The sequence below is a fragment of the Schistocerca nitens genome, chromosome 4, assembly GCF_023898315.1.
Source record: "Schistocerca nitens isolate TAMUIC-IGC-003100 chromosome 4, iqSchNite1.1, whole genome shotgun sequence".
In the NCBI taxonomy this organism is placed as follows: domain Eukaryota; kingdom Metazoa; phylum Arthropoda; class Insecta; order Orthoptera; family Acrididae; genus Schistocerca; species Schistocerca nitens.
In genome coordinates, this window is record NC_064617.1 from 793,021,134 (window position 1) to 793,038,045 (window position 16,912).

Sequence of the window (16,912 nt, forward strand, 5' to 3'; positions counted from 1 at the left end):
GTGACCATTCAAGTGGGCTGGCACTCCTGCACGTGGCGTGGCTGGCTGAGGCAGGCGGCAAGGCAAGCGTTTTGAAGTGCCAGCTGCGTCTTACAAGATCGACAACCTCATACTTTTAGCTGCTAAGATGTGGTGACATACTACAGCAGGAAATATGATCTTCAGGAAATAAAAATAACTGTTCTACAAGAAATTGCATTCTAAATTTATTGGGCCTCTATAGTTTGACATTTTCTTTTCATTACAAGATCGGAAATATCAGGCGTCAAAGTGTCCGCAGCGTCAATGCGAAGGATGGCCCCCATAGTTGCTTCCTGAAGAAACGATCGTTCGTTACTTTATATTCTTTTCATTGCTAAGAAAATCTTCTCACAACAATACGTAGATCCAAACATGCACATGATCTGAGCGGCATTGATGTGAAGCTTGGGAAATGTTTTTTGCTGTAATGATCGATAGCATTGTGACAAATCCTACGTGTTATAGTACATCTCTTTTAACAAAGTTGAATTTTGTAAATTAATAATATCCAACTGAAGTGACTATGACAAGTCATCGGGGGAAACTGAAAAAGGAGTGCTGAACACCTTAAGTTCCATTTCCAAACTAGTGAGGTCTCGGAATCGTGTTTCAAACGAAGTGATGAGCTGCTTTAACTTTGCTTGGTAATCGCCGAAAGCAGTACCTTCAGGTAGTTTTAAAGAAGCAAGACGATTGAAGATCGTTAAATATCCATTACTCATCTGCCTCTCAAATAAACGTAACTTTTCCGTGAACGCTTTGATCTGGTTGTGCATGTCAACGATTACCTGCCCTTTGCCCTGCAATGACAGATTTAAATTATTCAGATGCATAGTTATGTCAGCTAGGAGCGCCAGGTCTGATATCCATTTTATACCTTTCAGACAACGCATTTCTTCTCCTTTCATTTCGAGAAAAAGGGATATTTGCTCACGAATGGCAAAGAAAACATCAAGAACTTTTCCCCGACTCAGCCAACGAACTGTACTGTGGTAAGGTATATCCCCATTCTCCGCTTCCATATCTTTCAGGAATCCCTTGAATTGGTGATGATTCATACCGTGACACCGCACAAAATTCACACACTTCACGAGATCTTTCATTACGCCACCTAGCTCTACTGTTTCAGCACACAGTGCCTCTTGGTGAATAAAACAATGAAGAGTCAAAATGTCTTTCCCGAATTCGTCCCTGAGTTTATTTTTCAAACGAGAAGCGAAACTTTGGTGATGCACGATCATTTGTAGTGCACCGTCTGTCGCTACAGAATGGAGCTTATCCCACGGAGAATTCATATTGTCCACTGATTCACAAACAGCTTCAAAAATGTCACGTCCTGTTGCGGTGTAATCGAGTGGTACGACATCCAAGAGTTCTTCAGTTACTTGTAGCTCCATGTCGACACCACGCACAAAGACTGCAAGCTGAGTCAGTCCGATATGTCGGTGCTTTCGTCAAGCGCTAGCGAAACTACAACGAAGCTCTCCACCTTTTTCCTGAGCTGTGTCTCTAAATCCGCTGCCATGTCCAGGATTCGACGGGACATTGTTTGCTTCGACAGGCAAACCCCTTCAATTGCCTGCACCTCCCTTGGAAACAAACATTCTGTAATTGCTACCACGCACGATTTTACGAGTGGTCCCACCGTAAACGGCTTGCCACTCGTCGCAATGATGTAAGCGACCCTGTAGCTTGCTCGAATTGCAGATTCAGTAGTGTTTTCTCCACTCTCATTCACCTGAAAACGATAAACGCATTACAGAACACGAACTATGTTGCATGTTTTGATACGCTCCGTATTACGAAACCGTTTTGAACGTACGTCTCCTGGTATGCCGTTCTTAAGCCTGGCTACCAGTTCTCTGCGTGCAACGTCTTCTACCTGATCGTAGTGCGCTGCGTGAAGACGTGTGTAATGTCGTAGTATATTGTACCTCTTCGGAGAATTATATACTTTATGACATACAAGACACTGCCGTCGACCATCCCTGTCAATGAATAGAAAGGTATGCTCCAATAGAGGTACAGGGCTTCCGCGGCTAGTCTTAGCTGTCATTGAACACGGATTATTGCATCAGTTGCGGCTGCATGCGGCCAGAGGGCAGTGAGTTCGCTTTCCCCCTCCACGCGAGCTCCGAGCTGCCGCAGTGAGCGCTCCGGAGCGCTCCGGCTCCCTGGAGCTCGGTTGGAACAGCCTGCTCTACGGTGTAAGTAAACTTATCAGCCGTGATTTGAGCCTGTATCAGCACCTACAACAAGAACAAAAACAACAATTCGTAACATCTACGTAATATATAATAATACATAGGGGTAATGGAACTTTTTCATCATCCTGTAGAATACACAAGTACTCATCAAGCATCCACACCAGCCGACGACGGTATCGGAATGAGTACGTCTGGATGCGATAGTTGTAGGCGTACCTGAGAGTCCCCCCTCAGTATAGATAAACGAAGCTCATACGATGATTAAATTAACACCACCCGGATGAAAACTGTTGGCATATTCACTTCTCACCAAAAACACCTATTTTATATGTGAATGTCTGAGTAGACTACGTTTCCACATATTTTAAACGTCAGGAGTCTTATTTCCTACCCACATGTTGGCCGTTGCACCATTAGTCAGCTAACATACGCATAATAGTTTCGTGAGATATTACGAAGATTGACCTGCTACCCAAAGTAGCAAGTTTAATTTTTATATTTCTCTTTATTAGGCAGTAATCCTTCGTCGTTTGATGCTGCCCTCCATCTTGAACTATGTTGTCATATTTACGGCTCTTTTTAGTACCAGTTTAACCACTCCTGTATGTTGTAGCAAATGCTCTATTAACCATTCCCGTCTTTTGGCAAACGTCGTCTGTAGAAATCTATCTTAACTCACTCACATTAGAACTATTCGATTTTATACTTGATATTATATCCACATAGTTTTTAACACAGTTTAATGGTACACGTTCCCAACTTTTTGATGTCTTCGTTTCTTGATTCCCTAAGTCCATGTTTAATTTTCATGTAATACTGTATCCATGACGTACACTTACAAGAACGTCTCCCTCAGTTCCATATTAGTATCCGATATCAGTGAAGCTTTGCATGTGCCAATCCTCTTATAATGTCTTCCTTACTTCCACAGTCTCGTGAAATCTCACTTCGTATCTAGCAGAATTCCTCCACTTCCTCCACTACAGTATCGTTACCAATTTTGATCTTGAGCAGGTCTTCAATCTCCTTCCACATACTCTGAATCACCTTCGCATTTGCCGTGTTTATCGTTAAGCTATACTCTGATGAGCCAAAACATTATGACCAGCTACTTAATAGCTCGTTTGTCCGCCTTTGGAATGAAATACATCTCTGATTCTGTGTGTCATGGATCCGACAGTTTCAAAAAATGGCTCTGAGCACTATGGGACTTAACATCTGAGGTCATTAGTCCCCTAGAACTTAGAACTACTTAAACCTAACTAACCTAACGACATCACACACATCCATGCCCGAGGCAGGATTTGAACCTGTGACCGTAGCGGTCGCGCGGTTCCAGACTGTAGCGCCTAGAACCGCTCGGCCACCTCGGCCGGCTCCGACAGTTTCTTGGTAGGTTTGTGGAGGTATGTTGTAACGGTTAACTCATATAAGAGTGCGTGTGCGCCTGTTCGATGTCTACCCACAGGTCATGTAATTCACGTAAATAACCGGCCGCCGTTTTGTGTACGCGATGATGGCGCCCAATAGCGACTCAGATGGGTTCTATAGGATTTGATCTCCGAGATATCATCGTGATTTCAGTGTAACGCTCCTCAGGCCATTGTAGCACGGTTATGACTCCGAGACCCGGACAATTATATTGATGAAAGACGACGTGGTTTGTGGGATTAAAGGGACCAGACTGCGACGGTCATCGGTCAAAGACGACGTCAGCGTAGGGAAAGACATCAAGAAGTAAGGGATGCAAGTGGTTTGCAACTGTCAGCGTGTCTTTGATTACTACCGCAGGTCCCAGGAGAATGTCTTTCACAGCATAATACTGCTCTCACCACCCTGAGTCCTTGGCGCGTTGCACGTTTCGAGGCGCCGTTCATTTCCACGACGGCGTTTGTGGATTCGCCCACCAACCTAGAGCAGCAAAACAGTGATTCACCCGCAGACCAGACACGTTTCCATTGATCAACGATCGAATCCCGATGGTCGCGTGCCCACTGCAATGTCCTATTCACTCTCAGTCCATATTCTGTACTCATTAGACTTCACTCCATTTAGCAGATCCTGTAATTCTTCTTCACTTTCACTAATGACAGCAATGTCATCAGTGAATCTTATAATTCATATCCTTTCACTTTCAATTTTAATTCCGTTCTTGCAACTTTCTTTTACTTCAGTCATTTCTTCTTCGGTGTATAGATTTAATAGTAGCGGCGAAAGACTACATCCCTGTCTTACACGCTTTTTAATCGGAGTAATTCGTTGTTCGACTCCCACTCTTATTCTTCCCACTTAGTTCTTGAACATATTGTATATTTCCCTGTAACTTACCCCTATTTTTCTCAGATTTTCGAACACCTTGCACCATTTTACACTGTCGAACGCTTTTTCCAGGTCGACAAATCCTATGAACATGTCTTGATTTTTCTTCAAGCTTGTTTCCATTATCAACCGCAAAGTCTTAATTGCCTCTCCGGTGCCTTTATCTTTCCTAAAGCCAAACTGATAGTCTCCTGCACATCTTCAGTTTTCGTTTCCATTCAGCTGTATAGTATTCTTGTCACTACTTGGATGCAAGAGCTGTTAAGGTGAATGTGTGACGTCGCGCTTGTAGGCTCTTGCAATCTTCGGAATGGTGTGGATGATGTTTTTTCCGAAAGTCAGATGGCATATCACGTGACTCATATATTCTGCACACCAACGTGAACAGTCACTTTGTTGCCACTTCCCCAATTATTTAAAAAATTGCGAGGGAATGTTAAATATCCCTTATGACTTATTTGATCTTAAGTCTTCCAAAGCTCTTTTAAATTATGATTCTAACACTGGATCCACGATCTCTTCTAGATCGACCCCGGTTTCTTACTCTATCACGTCATCAGACAAGTCCTCCCCCTCGCAAAGGACTCCAGTGTTCTTTTTCCATCTGTCTTCTCTCACCTCTGCATTCAACACTGGATATCCCACTACACTCTTAATGTTACCACCTTTGCTTTTAATTTTACCGAATTTTGTTTTGACTGCCCTACGTGCTGAGTCAGTCCTTCCGACAACAATTTCTTTTCCGATTGCGTCACATTTTTCCTGCAGCCATTCCATCTTAGCTTCCCTGCTCTCCTTGTTCATTTCGTTTATAAATGATTTGTATGTCTGTACTCCTGAATTTCCCTGAACATTTTTGTACCTCCTTATTTCATCGACCAACTGGAGTACTTCTTGTATTACCCAAGGCTTCTTCGCAGCTACCTTATTTGTACCTGTATTTTTCTTTCCTACTTCCGTGATGTCCATTCCTCTTTAAACGAGCTGCGTACTGAGCTATTCACTATCCCAATATCTATATCCTCAGAGAATGTCAAGCATATCTCCTCATTCCTTAGCACATCCGTATCCCACCTCCTTACGTTCTGATTCTTCCTGACTAGCTTCTTAAACTTCATTCTACTCTTCACCGTTACTATATTTTGATCTGAGCCTAGAACTGTTCTGGGTACGTCTTACAACCCAGTATCTGATTTCGGAATCTCTTCCTGACCGTGATGTAATCTAACTGAAATCTTCTCGTATATCCCTGCCTTTTCCAAGTATATCTCCTACTCTTGTGATCCTTGAAAGAGTATTCGCTATTAGTAGCTGAAATCTATTACAGAACTCGATTAACCTTTCTCCTCTGTCATTTCTAGTAACAAGTTCATATTCTCCCGAACCCCTTTCTTCTACTCCTACCCCTACAACTGCATTTAAATCCCCCATAATTATCAGATTTTCATCTCCCTTTACGTATTGAATTACCCTTTGAATATCCTCGTATACTTCCTGTGTCTCTTCATCTCTGGCTGGCGACGTCGCATGTATGCCTGAACTATCGTCAAAAAAAAAAAAAAAAATGGTTCAAATGGCTCTGAGCACTATGGGACTTAACAGCTATGGTCATCAGTCCCCTAGAACTTAGAACTACTTAAACCTAACTAACTTAAGGACAGCACACAACACCCAGCCATCACGAGGCAGAGAAAATCCCTGACCCCGCCGGGAATCGAAGCCGGGAACCCGGGCGTGGGAAGCGAGAACGCTACCGCACGACCACGAGATGCGGGCGAACTATCGTCATCGGTGTTGGTTTGCTGTCGGTTCCGATGAGAACAACCCTATCACTGAACTGTTCACAGTGACTGACTCCCTGCCCTGACATCCTATTCATAACGATTCCTATTCCTGTTATACCATTTTCCGGTGCTGTTGATGTTACTCTATACTCATCTAGTCAGAAATCCTTGTCTTCTCTCCATTTCACATCACTTACCCCAATATATCTAGACTGAGCTTTAGCATTTCCGTTTTCAGGTTTTCTAGCCTGCCTACCACGTTCAAACTTCTGAAGTTCCTCACGCCGACTCGTAGTACGTTATCCTTAGTTAGCTATTCAACATTTTTCTCATGGTCACCCTCCCGGTGATCCGAATGAGGAACTAGTCAGGTTCTTTTTCCATTGGGAAGATCATCATATCATCGTGACACTATTTCAGTTACTGGTCACACGCTATGTAGCCTTTTTTTTTCAGAAATTAATCAGTGGTGAGGTTTGAATCCGGGACAGGACGCTTTGATTAGTAAGCAAAGACACTATACCTTTTTTATCTCAATTTGCGCGTTACTGTACTCTGTATTAGTTCGGGGCAGACGTCCCATTGCACCCGCTCAAGTATATCGTTGATCCATTCCCCTAGACTTTTTTTTTTTAATTACAGAGGGCAGTCAACCCTCTGACTGAACACGTTGAGGTACAGTACCGGTTCCCTACACCACAGGTCATGCTGTAGAGGTCTACACTATATCATACTTCACGAAGAGGCTTACTCATCCGCAAATTTAGTATATCATCTGATAGATATTCCATCGAGCCCTGGAGATTTGTTCGCTTTTAACGATTTCCGCTGTTTGTCAACACCGCTGACAATAACACTTATTTCGCTTATATTTTCAGTGGTACGAGGATTAAATAGGGGGAACACTCCTAGGTTTTCCTTTGTAAAGGAATATTTGAAAATGTAGTTAAGCATTTGTACTTTTGTTTTGCTACTCTTAATTTCAGTTTCTGTCTCATCCACGAGTGACTGGACGCTAACTTTTGTGGTACTAGGAGCCTTTAAATACGATCATAATTTCCTTTTTTTGTGATAGATCATTAATAACATTCTACTACGGAGGTGATTGAGGGCTTCACGTATTTGTCTGTAGCCCTGCGCTTTGTCTTATATCTATTATGCAGTAGACTGCGTTTTTTCAGAAGTTCCTCTACAGTGACAATGCACCACGGAGAATCTCCCTCATCATGAACTGTTCGACTGGCTGCGTAACTATCCAGCGCAACTTGATCCGTGGTTCCTCTTCGTGTTCTTGTCCTGTGTTAAAAGTTTCAGTTTTTCATTAAGATATGACACTACTGCTTTGTTATCTAGATTGTTGAACATATACATCTTTCTCCTTGTTTTAGTTGCCCTTTATAATTTGGTAATCATAACTGCCACAACCCACCTCATGGTCACTGATACCACTTTTGATGTGGACATCCTCAAAGAGGACAAATCTATTCATTGACTTAATTTGTAATAATTTCCATATTGAGTGGCATTTCGAGCTACGTGTCCTAGGTAGTTTTCAGAGAAGGCATTTAGTAATGTTCCGCAGGGTGTCTTATCATGCCTGCCGTAAGCAAACCTGTAATTTTCCCAACTGATAGTTGAACAATTAAAATCTCCACTGATAAATACAGTGTGATTGGGGAAATTACGTACAAGTGAACTGGTTTTTCTCTAAAGCTTTCGGTTACGTCAAGAGGATCCAATAGTTTTGTGCACACTGCTGATAATGAATCTTGCCCAAACAACCTCTCATGCAGCTTCAATTTCTATCTAGGTGGATTTGGCTTTCTTTCCTACTGCGACAAATACTCCACCTCCATTTCCCATCAGCGTATCCTTTCGAAGTACATTTAAGTTATCCCTAAAAATCTCACTGCTGCCAACTTCACGTTTTAACTAGCTTTCTGACCTAGTATTACGTGAGCTTCTCCGCATTTCAGGAGCACTCCAAAATCTACCACTTTGTGGCGAATACTTCGACATTTATCTACTAGGAATTTTTATACTCTCGCCTGAGGGAGACATTCCTTTGGATTTTACACAAATACTCCCGGGTTTCCCATAGCTGTCGTTATCAGGACTGCATGGAGGGTAGCCTAATCTAAAAATCTCATGTGTGCACACCACCCATAGTTCACCAACTGGGTATCAGCCTCTGATATGTAGTGCACATCTGACCCATTTACGGGTACCGTACAGTTTCCAACTCTGTGACTCAAATCTGGTAACTCGTAGCCCAGCTTGCCCAGAACGTTCGAAGTTTCTGGTTCAGTCCTTCCACTCGACTTGGAACCATGGAGCCACCATAGGTTCATCTTCAACTACATGTACATCATATTCCGGAAGCCACCTAAAGGTGCGTGGTGGGGGGTACTTATAACACCATTCATGATTCCCCCCCCCCCTACTCTATTTCACTTGCGAATGGCGAGTGGAAGGATGATAGTGGTAAGCCTCTGTTTGGCTCTCTTTAATTTTTTCGTCATGGTCATTTCGCGAGATGTGATTGGAAGGGATTAATATGTCGACCGGCTCTTCCCTGAAAGTTCTCTCTCGAAATTTCAGTGGTAGACCTCTCCATGACGCACAACGCCTGTCTTGTAATGCCTACAGTGGAGTTTGTTCATCTCGGTACCGCTCTCGCGCTGACTATGAGGACAGTGCTGCAATTTTTGAGCTTCGTTGAAACTCCATGCGCAAGGTTCAAATGGCTCTGAGCACTATGGGACTTAACTTCTGAGGTCATCAGTCCCCTATAACTTAGAACTACTTAAACCTAACTAACCTAAGGACATCACACACATCCATGCCCAAGGCAGGAGTCGAACCTGCGACCGTAGCGGTCGCGCACTTCCAGACTATAGCGCCTCGAACCGCTAGGCCACATTGTCCGGCCATGCGCAAGGGTAGTCTTCTCAGCCTTCTCTACCAGTTACTGAAACGATCAAAATATGGCCACGGACCCCAGATAAAACACATCGTTTGTTCAATAGCTACATGTGAAATAGTAAATCAACTGAACTATCTTCTCCTCTATCCTACATTACAACAGGACTTAAGTTATTAATTAAAACGTACATAATATACACATATGCCTTCTTATGAAACAATAAAAAATTCGTTAAGTAAATAGATAACAATGACAAGCTTAAATGAAGCGTCTTTCCATGCTCAACATCTTGTTGCCTGTGGAATCTACATTAGTTGCACCGCTTTTAAATTATGAATGATTTTCATTCATGTCATTTTAGAATTCAATAAAATATATACTATATCGACCTTCAATTTTGTATCACATGGATTAAGAGAAACACAATCTGAATACCTAATGCTGACTTCATGCTACGTGTAACTGATATGGATCTTGTGTGCTCGCACATTTTCATAATCATAAATTAATTAAATTTGCTATGACTCTCATTACGAAAGGGTACCTGAAGGGTGAGTATCTCTCACGCTCGCGTTTGTGTGCGTTTTGTGTGTGTGTGTGTGTGTTTGTGTGTGTGTGTGTGTGTGTGTGTGTGTGTGTGTGTGTGTGTGTGTAAATTTACTTAACATTCAATAATATTCATAACTGCAAGTGCATGTATCTTCTGTATTAACGGTCATATGATCATGAAGTGAAGTTCATTGAGCTGGCCTCGTCGCTGCGATGTCTTTGGCATATTTGGTTTCTGTGTTTTATGATCGTACCTTATGAAACAGATATTCAATGATACTATTCCAGTGGTATTCCTACAGGTGCACAGTGTCCGCTGTTATGGTCGCTGTCCCCTGCTCCGTGCACTTAACAAGCGCCATATCCCTTACACTGGATTGAAAGTCCACTGTACTCCAGCTGTTGAGGTCGCCTGCTGCTCTGGTCTAGCCACTGCCGTTTGCTTACCCTTTCCCTTCTTACATGCACGAGGCGACAGATCTCACACAATACAGATATATAAGTAAACGTTTATTGGACGGTTGTGGATCTTATTTGTATTTCTGAGGCTGACCTTGTATGACAAAATGTTGTTTCTTTTGTTGTGTTTAATTATGAATTCAGTCATGAAAGGGACTGCAAGCCTGTACTGGTACATAACCTGTTCCTCTCCAATTGCACAAAGAAAACTGTATAGTTCAGAGTTCGAACTGGGTACTTTGATCTCCATTAGCAGTGCCACAATCCAGCAGTCTATGAGCCATAGGTGTGAGCGATTGCAACCAGGAAATTAGATGACTATCTTATGATAAGGAATTGTACGCCAACATACAAACATGCGCCTTCATTTAAACCTATACTGCTCAAGCAACAGCAAAGTTTGTGGTGGTGGGAACTTTGTGGAACCTCGGCTACTTGCTCCACTCCTGCATTCCCCTTTCCTGTTCTACTCTCGAATGGTGCGAGGGCAGAACGTTTGTTGGTTATTCGCTGTATGAGTTCGAATCTCTCTTGATTCAGTACTTCTGAGAAGCTTTCGCGCGTGCTAAATGAACCCATGACGAAAACTGCTCTTCCTTGGATCTGATCTTCTTTGGATCTTTTCTGTTTCTTATATCAGTCCTACCTCTTAAGTGTCCCAGACAAAGAGCACTATCCGAGTATCGACTAATCTACGGTTTTGTAAGCTCTTTTCTTTGTAGATGGACTAAACTTCTTGTGGATTTGTCCTAATGAATCGGACATCCACCTTTCCTACGCATAGTTTCATGCGATTCTTCCATTTTAAACTACTCAGTGTGTATTTTCCTAGATATGTAATAGATTCGACTGCTTCGAGTCATTGTTCGGCAATCATGTAATCAATCAATCATTAGCGGTAGCTACCGCATATTTGCTAATAAGGGAATCGACAGCTGTAACCTGGTGGTAAGAAGAAAAACTTTAAACAGTATGAATGTCACTGATTGCCTGGAGTCAACAGTTATCGTTTATCACCGCATCTATGAACCGATTTTTTAAATTTTTTTATGAAACCAGCATTGCAGAACGAACAATAATAACTCAGTCTGTGCTTCTTTTCAGCTTGTAATAACCACTAAAGCTGTGGAAGCTCTGACTGCTAGATACGGGACGCAGTACACATTCGGGAGCATTGTGGATACTATCTGTAAGTATAAAAGTAAATAATCTCTTAAAAGAAACAGACAATACAATAAATTGGAGGTTATCATGAGATTGACGACCGCTACAGTTCAGAAACATGTAAGCAATTTGCTACAAATATATAAGCAGATGTATTAACGTTTACATGATAAAAGGGAGAAAATTATATTTTTTTGGGCTTGTGGGTGGTAAGAATTATTCTGAATGAGATTAACAGCCCAGATGATAATTCTAATAACACCAACACCATACATCAGAGTAAGATCCAGGAAATTAATGCCATGTTGTTTTTCCAAATCCATAGTGAAGGTGTTAATATGGGCTAACATTGCTCTGTTCCTTATGTGTTAGGTGTAACTGACAGAACTGAAATACACATGCTGTAATAACAAATGTTTATTTATTGACTGTGAACGAAACTCAGTACAGCTTGTCAGGACGAATGTTGTCACAACTTGATTACAAACGAGATGTCGATGCCTACCTGATACCACGATGAAATGCACGAACATCGGAGTGGCGACGACCAGTCAAGTGCCGTGGAGGCACACCTGTGTCAGCACGAGGCTATGAGCTCACTCATCAACAGTCAACCGCTGAGCAGCCGGATGCAGAACTGACAAAGTCCCACGAGGTAGTGGCTTGTGGGCAGTCAAGACACAGTCCAGCAAAGCAGGCCCTCGGGACTGGCTCACACCTAGGGCTACACAGCACTGTCTGACGGCAGTAGGTGGATCCGTAGTGTACACTCGACGGCGGCTGATGGTCAGCCTGGAGCCCAGAGCGACACTGGCTCCCGCGGGACTGAGCAATGACCTAGCTACTATCCGTGGGAGACTACAGATGCAGTGTCAACTGGACAGGTGACCGCAAAGACGCAGATAGATGCCTTTGACTGTAGCGCTGTTTACCGCGACCTGCGCACAACGTATCGGCGTAGCTTGCGCCTCCAGAGGCTGTGGCGGCTGCACGAGGCTTGCGGTAAACAGCTCAGTCACTCTTGTATTGACAACCTCCAAGGTTAGGTACGCTCCATACCTGGAGGGTGAAGCATATCCGTGAGTGCGGTGGCCGAATATGCAGGAGCACAGCCCTGCATCAACCTGTAAAAGGGTTGTGCATTGACGGTGCTGTCTGTTGTACTCAGGTGATTTATGTGAGAAGGTTGCTGACGTGATTACAGCTGCACGACCTGAATTAACAGACTTTGAACGCGGAATGTTAGTTGGAGCTAGATGAATGGAACATTCCATTTCGGAAATTGTAGGGAATTTAATATTTCGAGATCCATAGTGTGTCGTGAATACCAAATTTCAGCCATTTCCTGTCACTATGGGCAGTGCAGTGGCCGAGGCCTTCGCTTGACGACCGAGAGCAGTGGCGTTTGCGTAGTGTTGTCACTGCTAACAGACGAGCAACAGAGTATGAAATAACCGCAGACATCAATGTGGGACGTACGACGAACGTGTCCGTTAAGAAAGTGCGGCTAAATCTTGCGTTAATGGGATATGGCAGCAGACGACCGACGCGAGTCGCTTTGCTAATAACACAGCTCATGGCATATCGGTTGGAACCTAGACGACTGGAAACCCTTGGCCTGATCAGATGAGCCTCAGTTTCAGTTGGTAAGAGCCTGTGGTATGGCTCGAGTGTGGCGAAGACCACACGAAGTCATAGACCCAAGTTATCAACAAGGCACTGTCCAAGCTAGTGGTGGCTCCATCGCAGTTTGCACTGTGTTCACATAGAATGGACTGGGTCCTCTGATCAAACTGCGCCGATCATTCATGGAAAATGGTTAAGTATGGCTACTTGGAGACCATTTGCAGCCATTCGTGGATTATGTTCCCATACAAAGATGGAATTTTTATGAATCACAATGCGTCATGTCACAGGGTCACAATTTTTTGCGTTTGGCTTGAAGAACATTCCACACATTAGAGCGAATTATTTGGCCACGGATATCGCCTGACATGATTCCTATCGATCATTTATAGGATTCATGGAGAGAACAGTTCGTGCACAGTATCTTTCAGTGGCAACACTTTGCCAGCTGTAGAAGGCAACGCAGGCAGCATGGTTACATATATCTGCAGGGAACGTTTAACGGCTTGTTAAGTCCATGCCACGCCGAGTTTCTTCACTATGTAGAGGATAAGGCGGCCAGACACAATATTAGGAGGTGTCGCATGGCTTTGAATTTTGTCACCTAAGTGTAACATAAAAGTCATTGACTCTATAACCAGCACTAATGTGTCATCCACACGTCTTGCATGATATTCAGTTTTATCGACTGTAGTGAGAAACTTATGCAAGAAGTAAAAGTTTTACTAAGAAACTAAGTAGAAACACTGATGCACATTTGTTTCACTTAAATAAAGTCTGCTGCATCGAGCACACCCCGTGGTGTCAGGTGACATGAGATACATGTTGGTGCCTTATCAGTGTCATTCCATTTGCTGCTAGTTAACTCGCTTCAGCTACTTTCCTATGTGCCTTAACAAATCAGGATGCTACTGCGGCATATTCGAAGTCACAGCACATATAATATTTCACAAAATATCTGCTGGGTGAGAATCGTACCTAACAAGTGTACAATGGTGTATGATAAATACATGGAAGAAAAAGTCAACAACGAAGCCATTGATTTCTCTGCCTCGTGATGACTGGGTGTTGTGTGATGTCCTTAGGTTGGTTAGGTTCAAGTAGTTCTAAGTTCTAGGGGACTGATGACCATAGATGTTAAGTCCCATAGTGCCCAGAGCCATTTTTGAAGCCATTGAACCAGTTAGTGCCTTTCTTGTGCTTAAAGTAGCTAAGGAAATCCTTTAGATGAATAGAAAAAAATGAAAATGACATGGAGTATTTTGGTAACCGAAATAGAATTTGGATGACTCATCCTCTGATAAGAAAGCCTGTAGTCTTGCCATAGGGACTATGGCTGATAATTTAGACATTGTGGGTTCAACATATCCACTGTTTAAAATTCTGAATAAAAATCATACATAATGGCAGCCAAAGACTTCCAGTATGAGACTGTTGTGCTAATATCCTTGTATAAGGCAGAGGAGTGGACAAAATTTCAAGGGACTGTCTTCCCCATGGGGCGGAAAACTGCTCCTAAAAGACTGAAAACTCAGCGATGATCAACGGCATCAGAACGCATAAGGCGCTCGAAGCCACTGAATCAAAGGGATATAGGGGGAGTCCACAGTACATGGGTTGTAATTGAAAATGTGTCATTACGATTTATCCATTGGCAAAAGATTCCACATTATTCCCTATTTGGTTCCCACAGAAGTGAGTGCCAATGGGTTAAGTGACTATGACACAAACATTGAATAACTACCGATTGGACAATGCTCTACAAGTCATATTAAAGTTTGAAAATGTTAGGAAAACCATAAAATCTGAAAAGGGAAAAGCAATGGCTCGGTGCCGACATGTAGGGGACAAGTGGAGCGAAACAGAAACAAATGTAAGTACTTCAGGTCAGATGAATGTAGCATTACATCAACAGCAGCAAAAAATGGTATAATGGGAGTAGGATTCATTATGAATAGGGATAATATGGCAGAGTGTTGCCACATTTGACAGATCGTGAAAACCAAAATTCTGTTAAAGAACCACAAGAGGGAGAAGTATGCTTGCACATAAGACACAAGATAAGTCCAGCAGAGTAGTATATGTTTGGTGTTTCTGGACCAAAGAGGATATTTTTTTTAAATTTCTCCATACAAAACCAAAATTTTATATTTGTCATTTCCCCCATGTAAAAATTTTTTATATCTATGAATCAAATTTTTATTTATTTAGAAACTAAAAGCCTAGTAACGATTTTTCATTGTAAATAGATTCTCCCAGCTTTGTTATGTACATCCATGAACGAAATTTTCTTTCATTTAAAAAATAAAAATGTAATAAATTTTTTCCTTTGATAAGAAGCACTCCAAGATCGTGTTTATGTATATCCATGAAGAAAATTTTCATTTAGTTCAAAATTAAGATTCTAATACATTTTTCTGTTTATAAAAAAATTCTATTAGACCTCATATATCTAAATCATCGAATTAAATTTTGAAAGAATACTCAATGGTACATTTCAACTGAAAATATTTCAACTTTTTAAAAAGATTAATTTTTTGCCATCAATAAATGCAAAGCCAAATCTACTTTGAAAATGAGCTATTTCAAATCTTAGAGAATTATTCTAACGAGAAATGTGGATTAAGTTATACTGATTTAGAAAATTGTTGTAAGTAAAAGGGCCATTCAAATGCAACTAGAAGATATCTACAGGAATTATTTGATTATTTTAATATAAGAGTAATGAAGAAGAGAGAACTAAAACATAAAAATATAAATGAATAATTTGTAAAATACGAAAATTACAAAATCACTGTGAACTTAATAAAGAGAAATAAAACACTCTCATTCCAAAATTGTATCGATAATATTAATAATACGAATAATATTTTTAAAAAACTATAATGGAACTTCATGAAATCTGTAAAACCAAAAATTTAAAGCCTTATCCCCAATTCAATAAACAATAACTAAATGATCTTATCAAAAAATCAGATAACAATATTAATAATAATGATAATGAACTGAATTAAAAATCTAAATTCCATTTGTAAAATCTATAAAACAAAAAATTACAATAATAGTCAAAACTTGATAAAAAACAATTTATCTATCTTATTACAAGATCTGAGGGTAATATTAACAATATGAAGAAGTTTTGAAAACATTAACTGAAAAATATGTCTGGAATCAATTTTCTAGACGATTACAAACTTTTAAAATCACAAACTGCCTATTGGCTTCTGTCTTGGGTTCTTCGGCCGACGTTCATCTAATGATTTTTCTGACGTTTCGCCAGCACGAGTGGCTGGAATTGTCAAAGCTTCACCCTCCATTGCTGGTGGTGAACTGGAGCCGAGCTCGCGGCCGTATATTGCGCAAACATGGCGTAAAGACGATTTTCAAACCGACAAGGAAGGTCAAACAGTGTCTTAGATCGGCGAAGGAGAAAAGAGACCCACTTGCAATGTCGGGAATATACCGTATACCATGCACATGCGGAAAAGTTTATGTCGGAATGACTGGACGATCAGTTAACACCACGATCAAAGAGCATAAGCGACATTGCAGGTTGGGGCAGGTGGAGAAATCGGCCGTGGCATAGCACGCACTGAATGAGACCGACCACGTAATAAAATTCGCCGACACGGAAGTTCTGGCTGTAGAGAAGCACTATCACACGCGCTTGTTTAGAGAAGCGGTAGAAATACAAAAACACGCAAACAGTTTCAATAAGAAAGAGGAAAGCCTTAAGGTAAACGGATCCTGGCTTCCCGTACTGCAGCGAACGACCGTCGCAGGTAGCAAGAGGAGAACCGCACCAGAAATGACCGCGGAGAAGCCCTCGGGCGTTGGCGCGCCAGGTACATATAGTC

At 41.8% G+C, this 16,912-nt stretch overlaps 1 protein-coding gene across 1 annotated transcript in view; it reads left to right on the forward strand.

The window, feature by feature from the left end:
- Positions 1 to 16,912, forward strand: part of LOC126251773 (zinc carboxypeptidase-like) — a 173,587-nt gene that overhangs the window by 124,685 nt on the left and 31,990 nt on the right. The window contains exon 9 of the mRNA XM_049952396.1: positions 11,370 to 11,454. Coding sequence (XP_049808353.1) covers positions 11,370 to 11,454 — 85 coding nt within the window. The remainder of the gene's footprint in view (positions 1 to 11,369; positions 11,455 to 16,912) is intronic.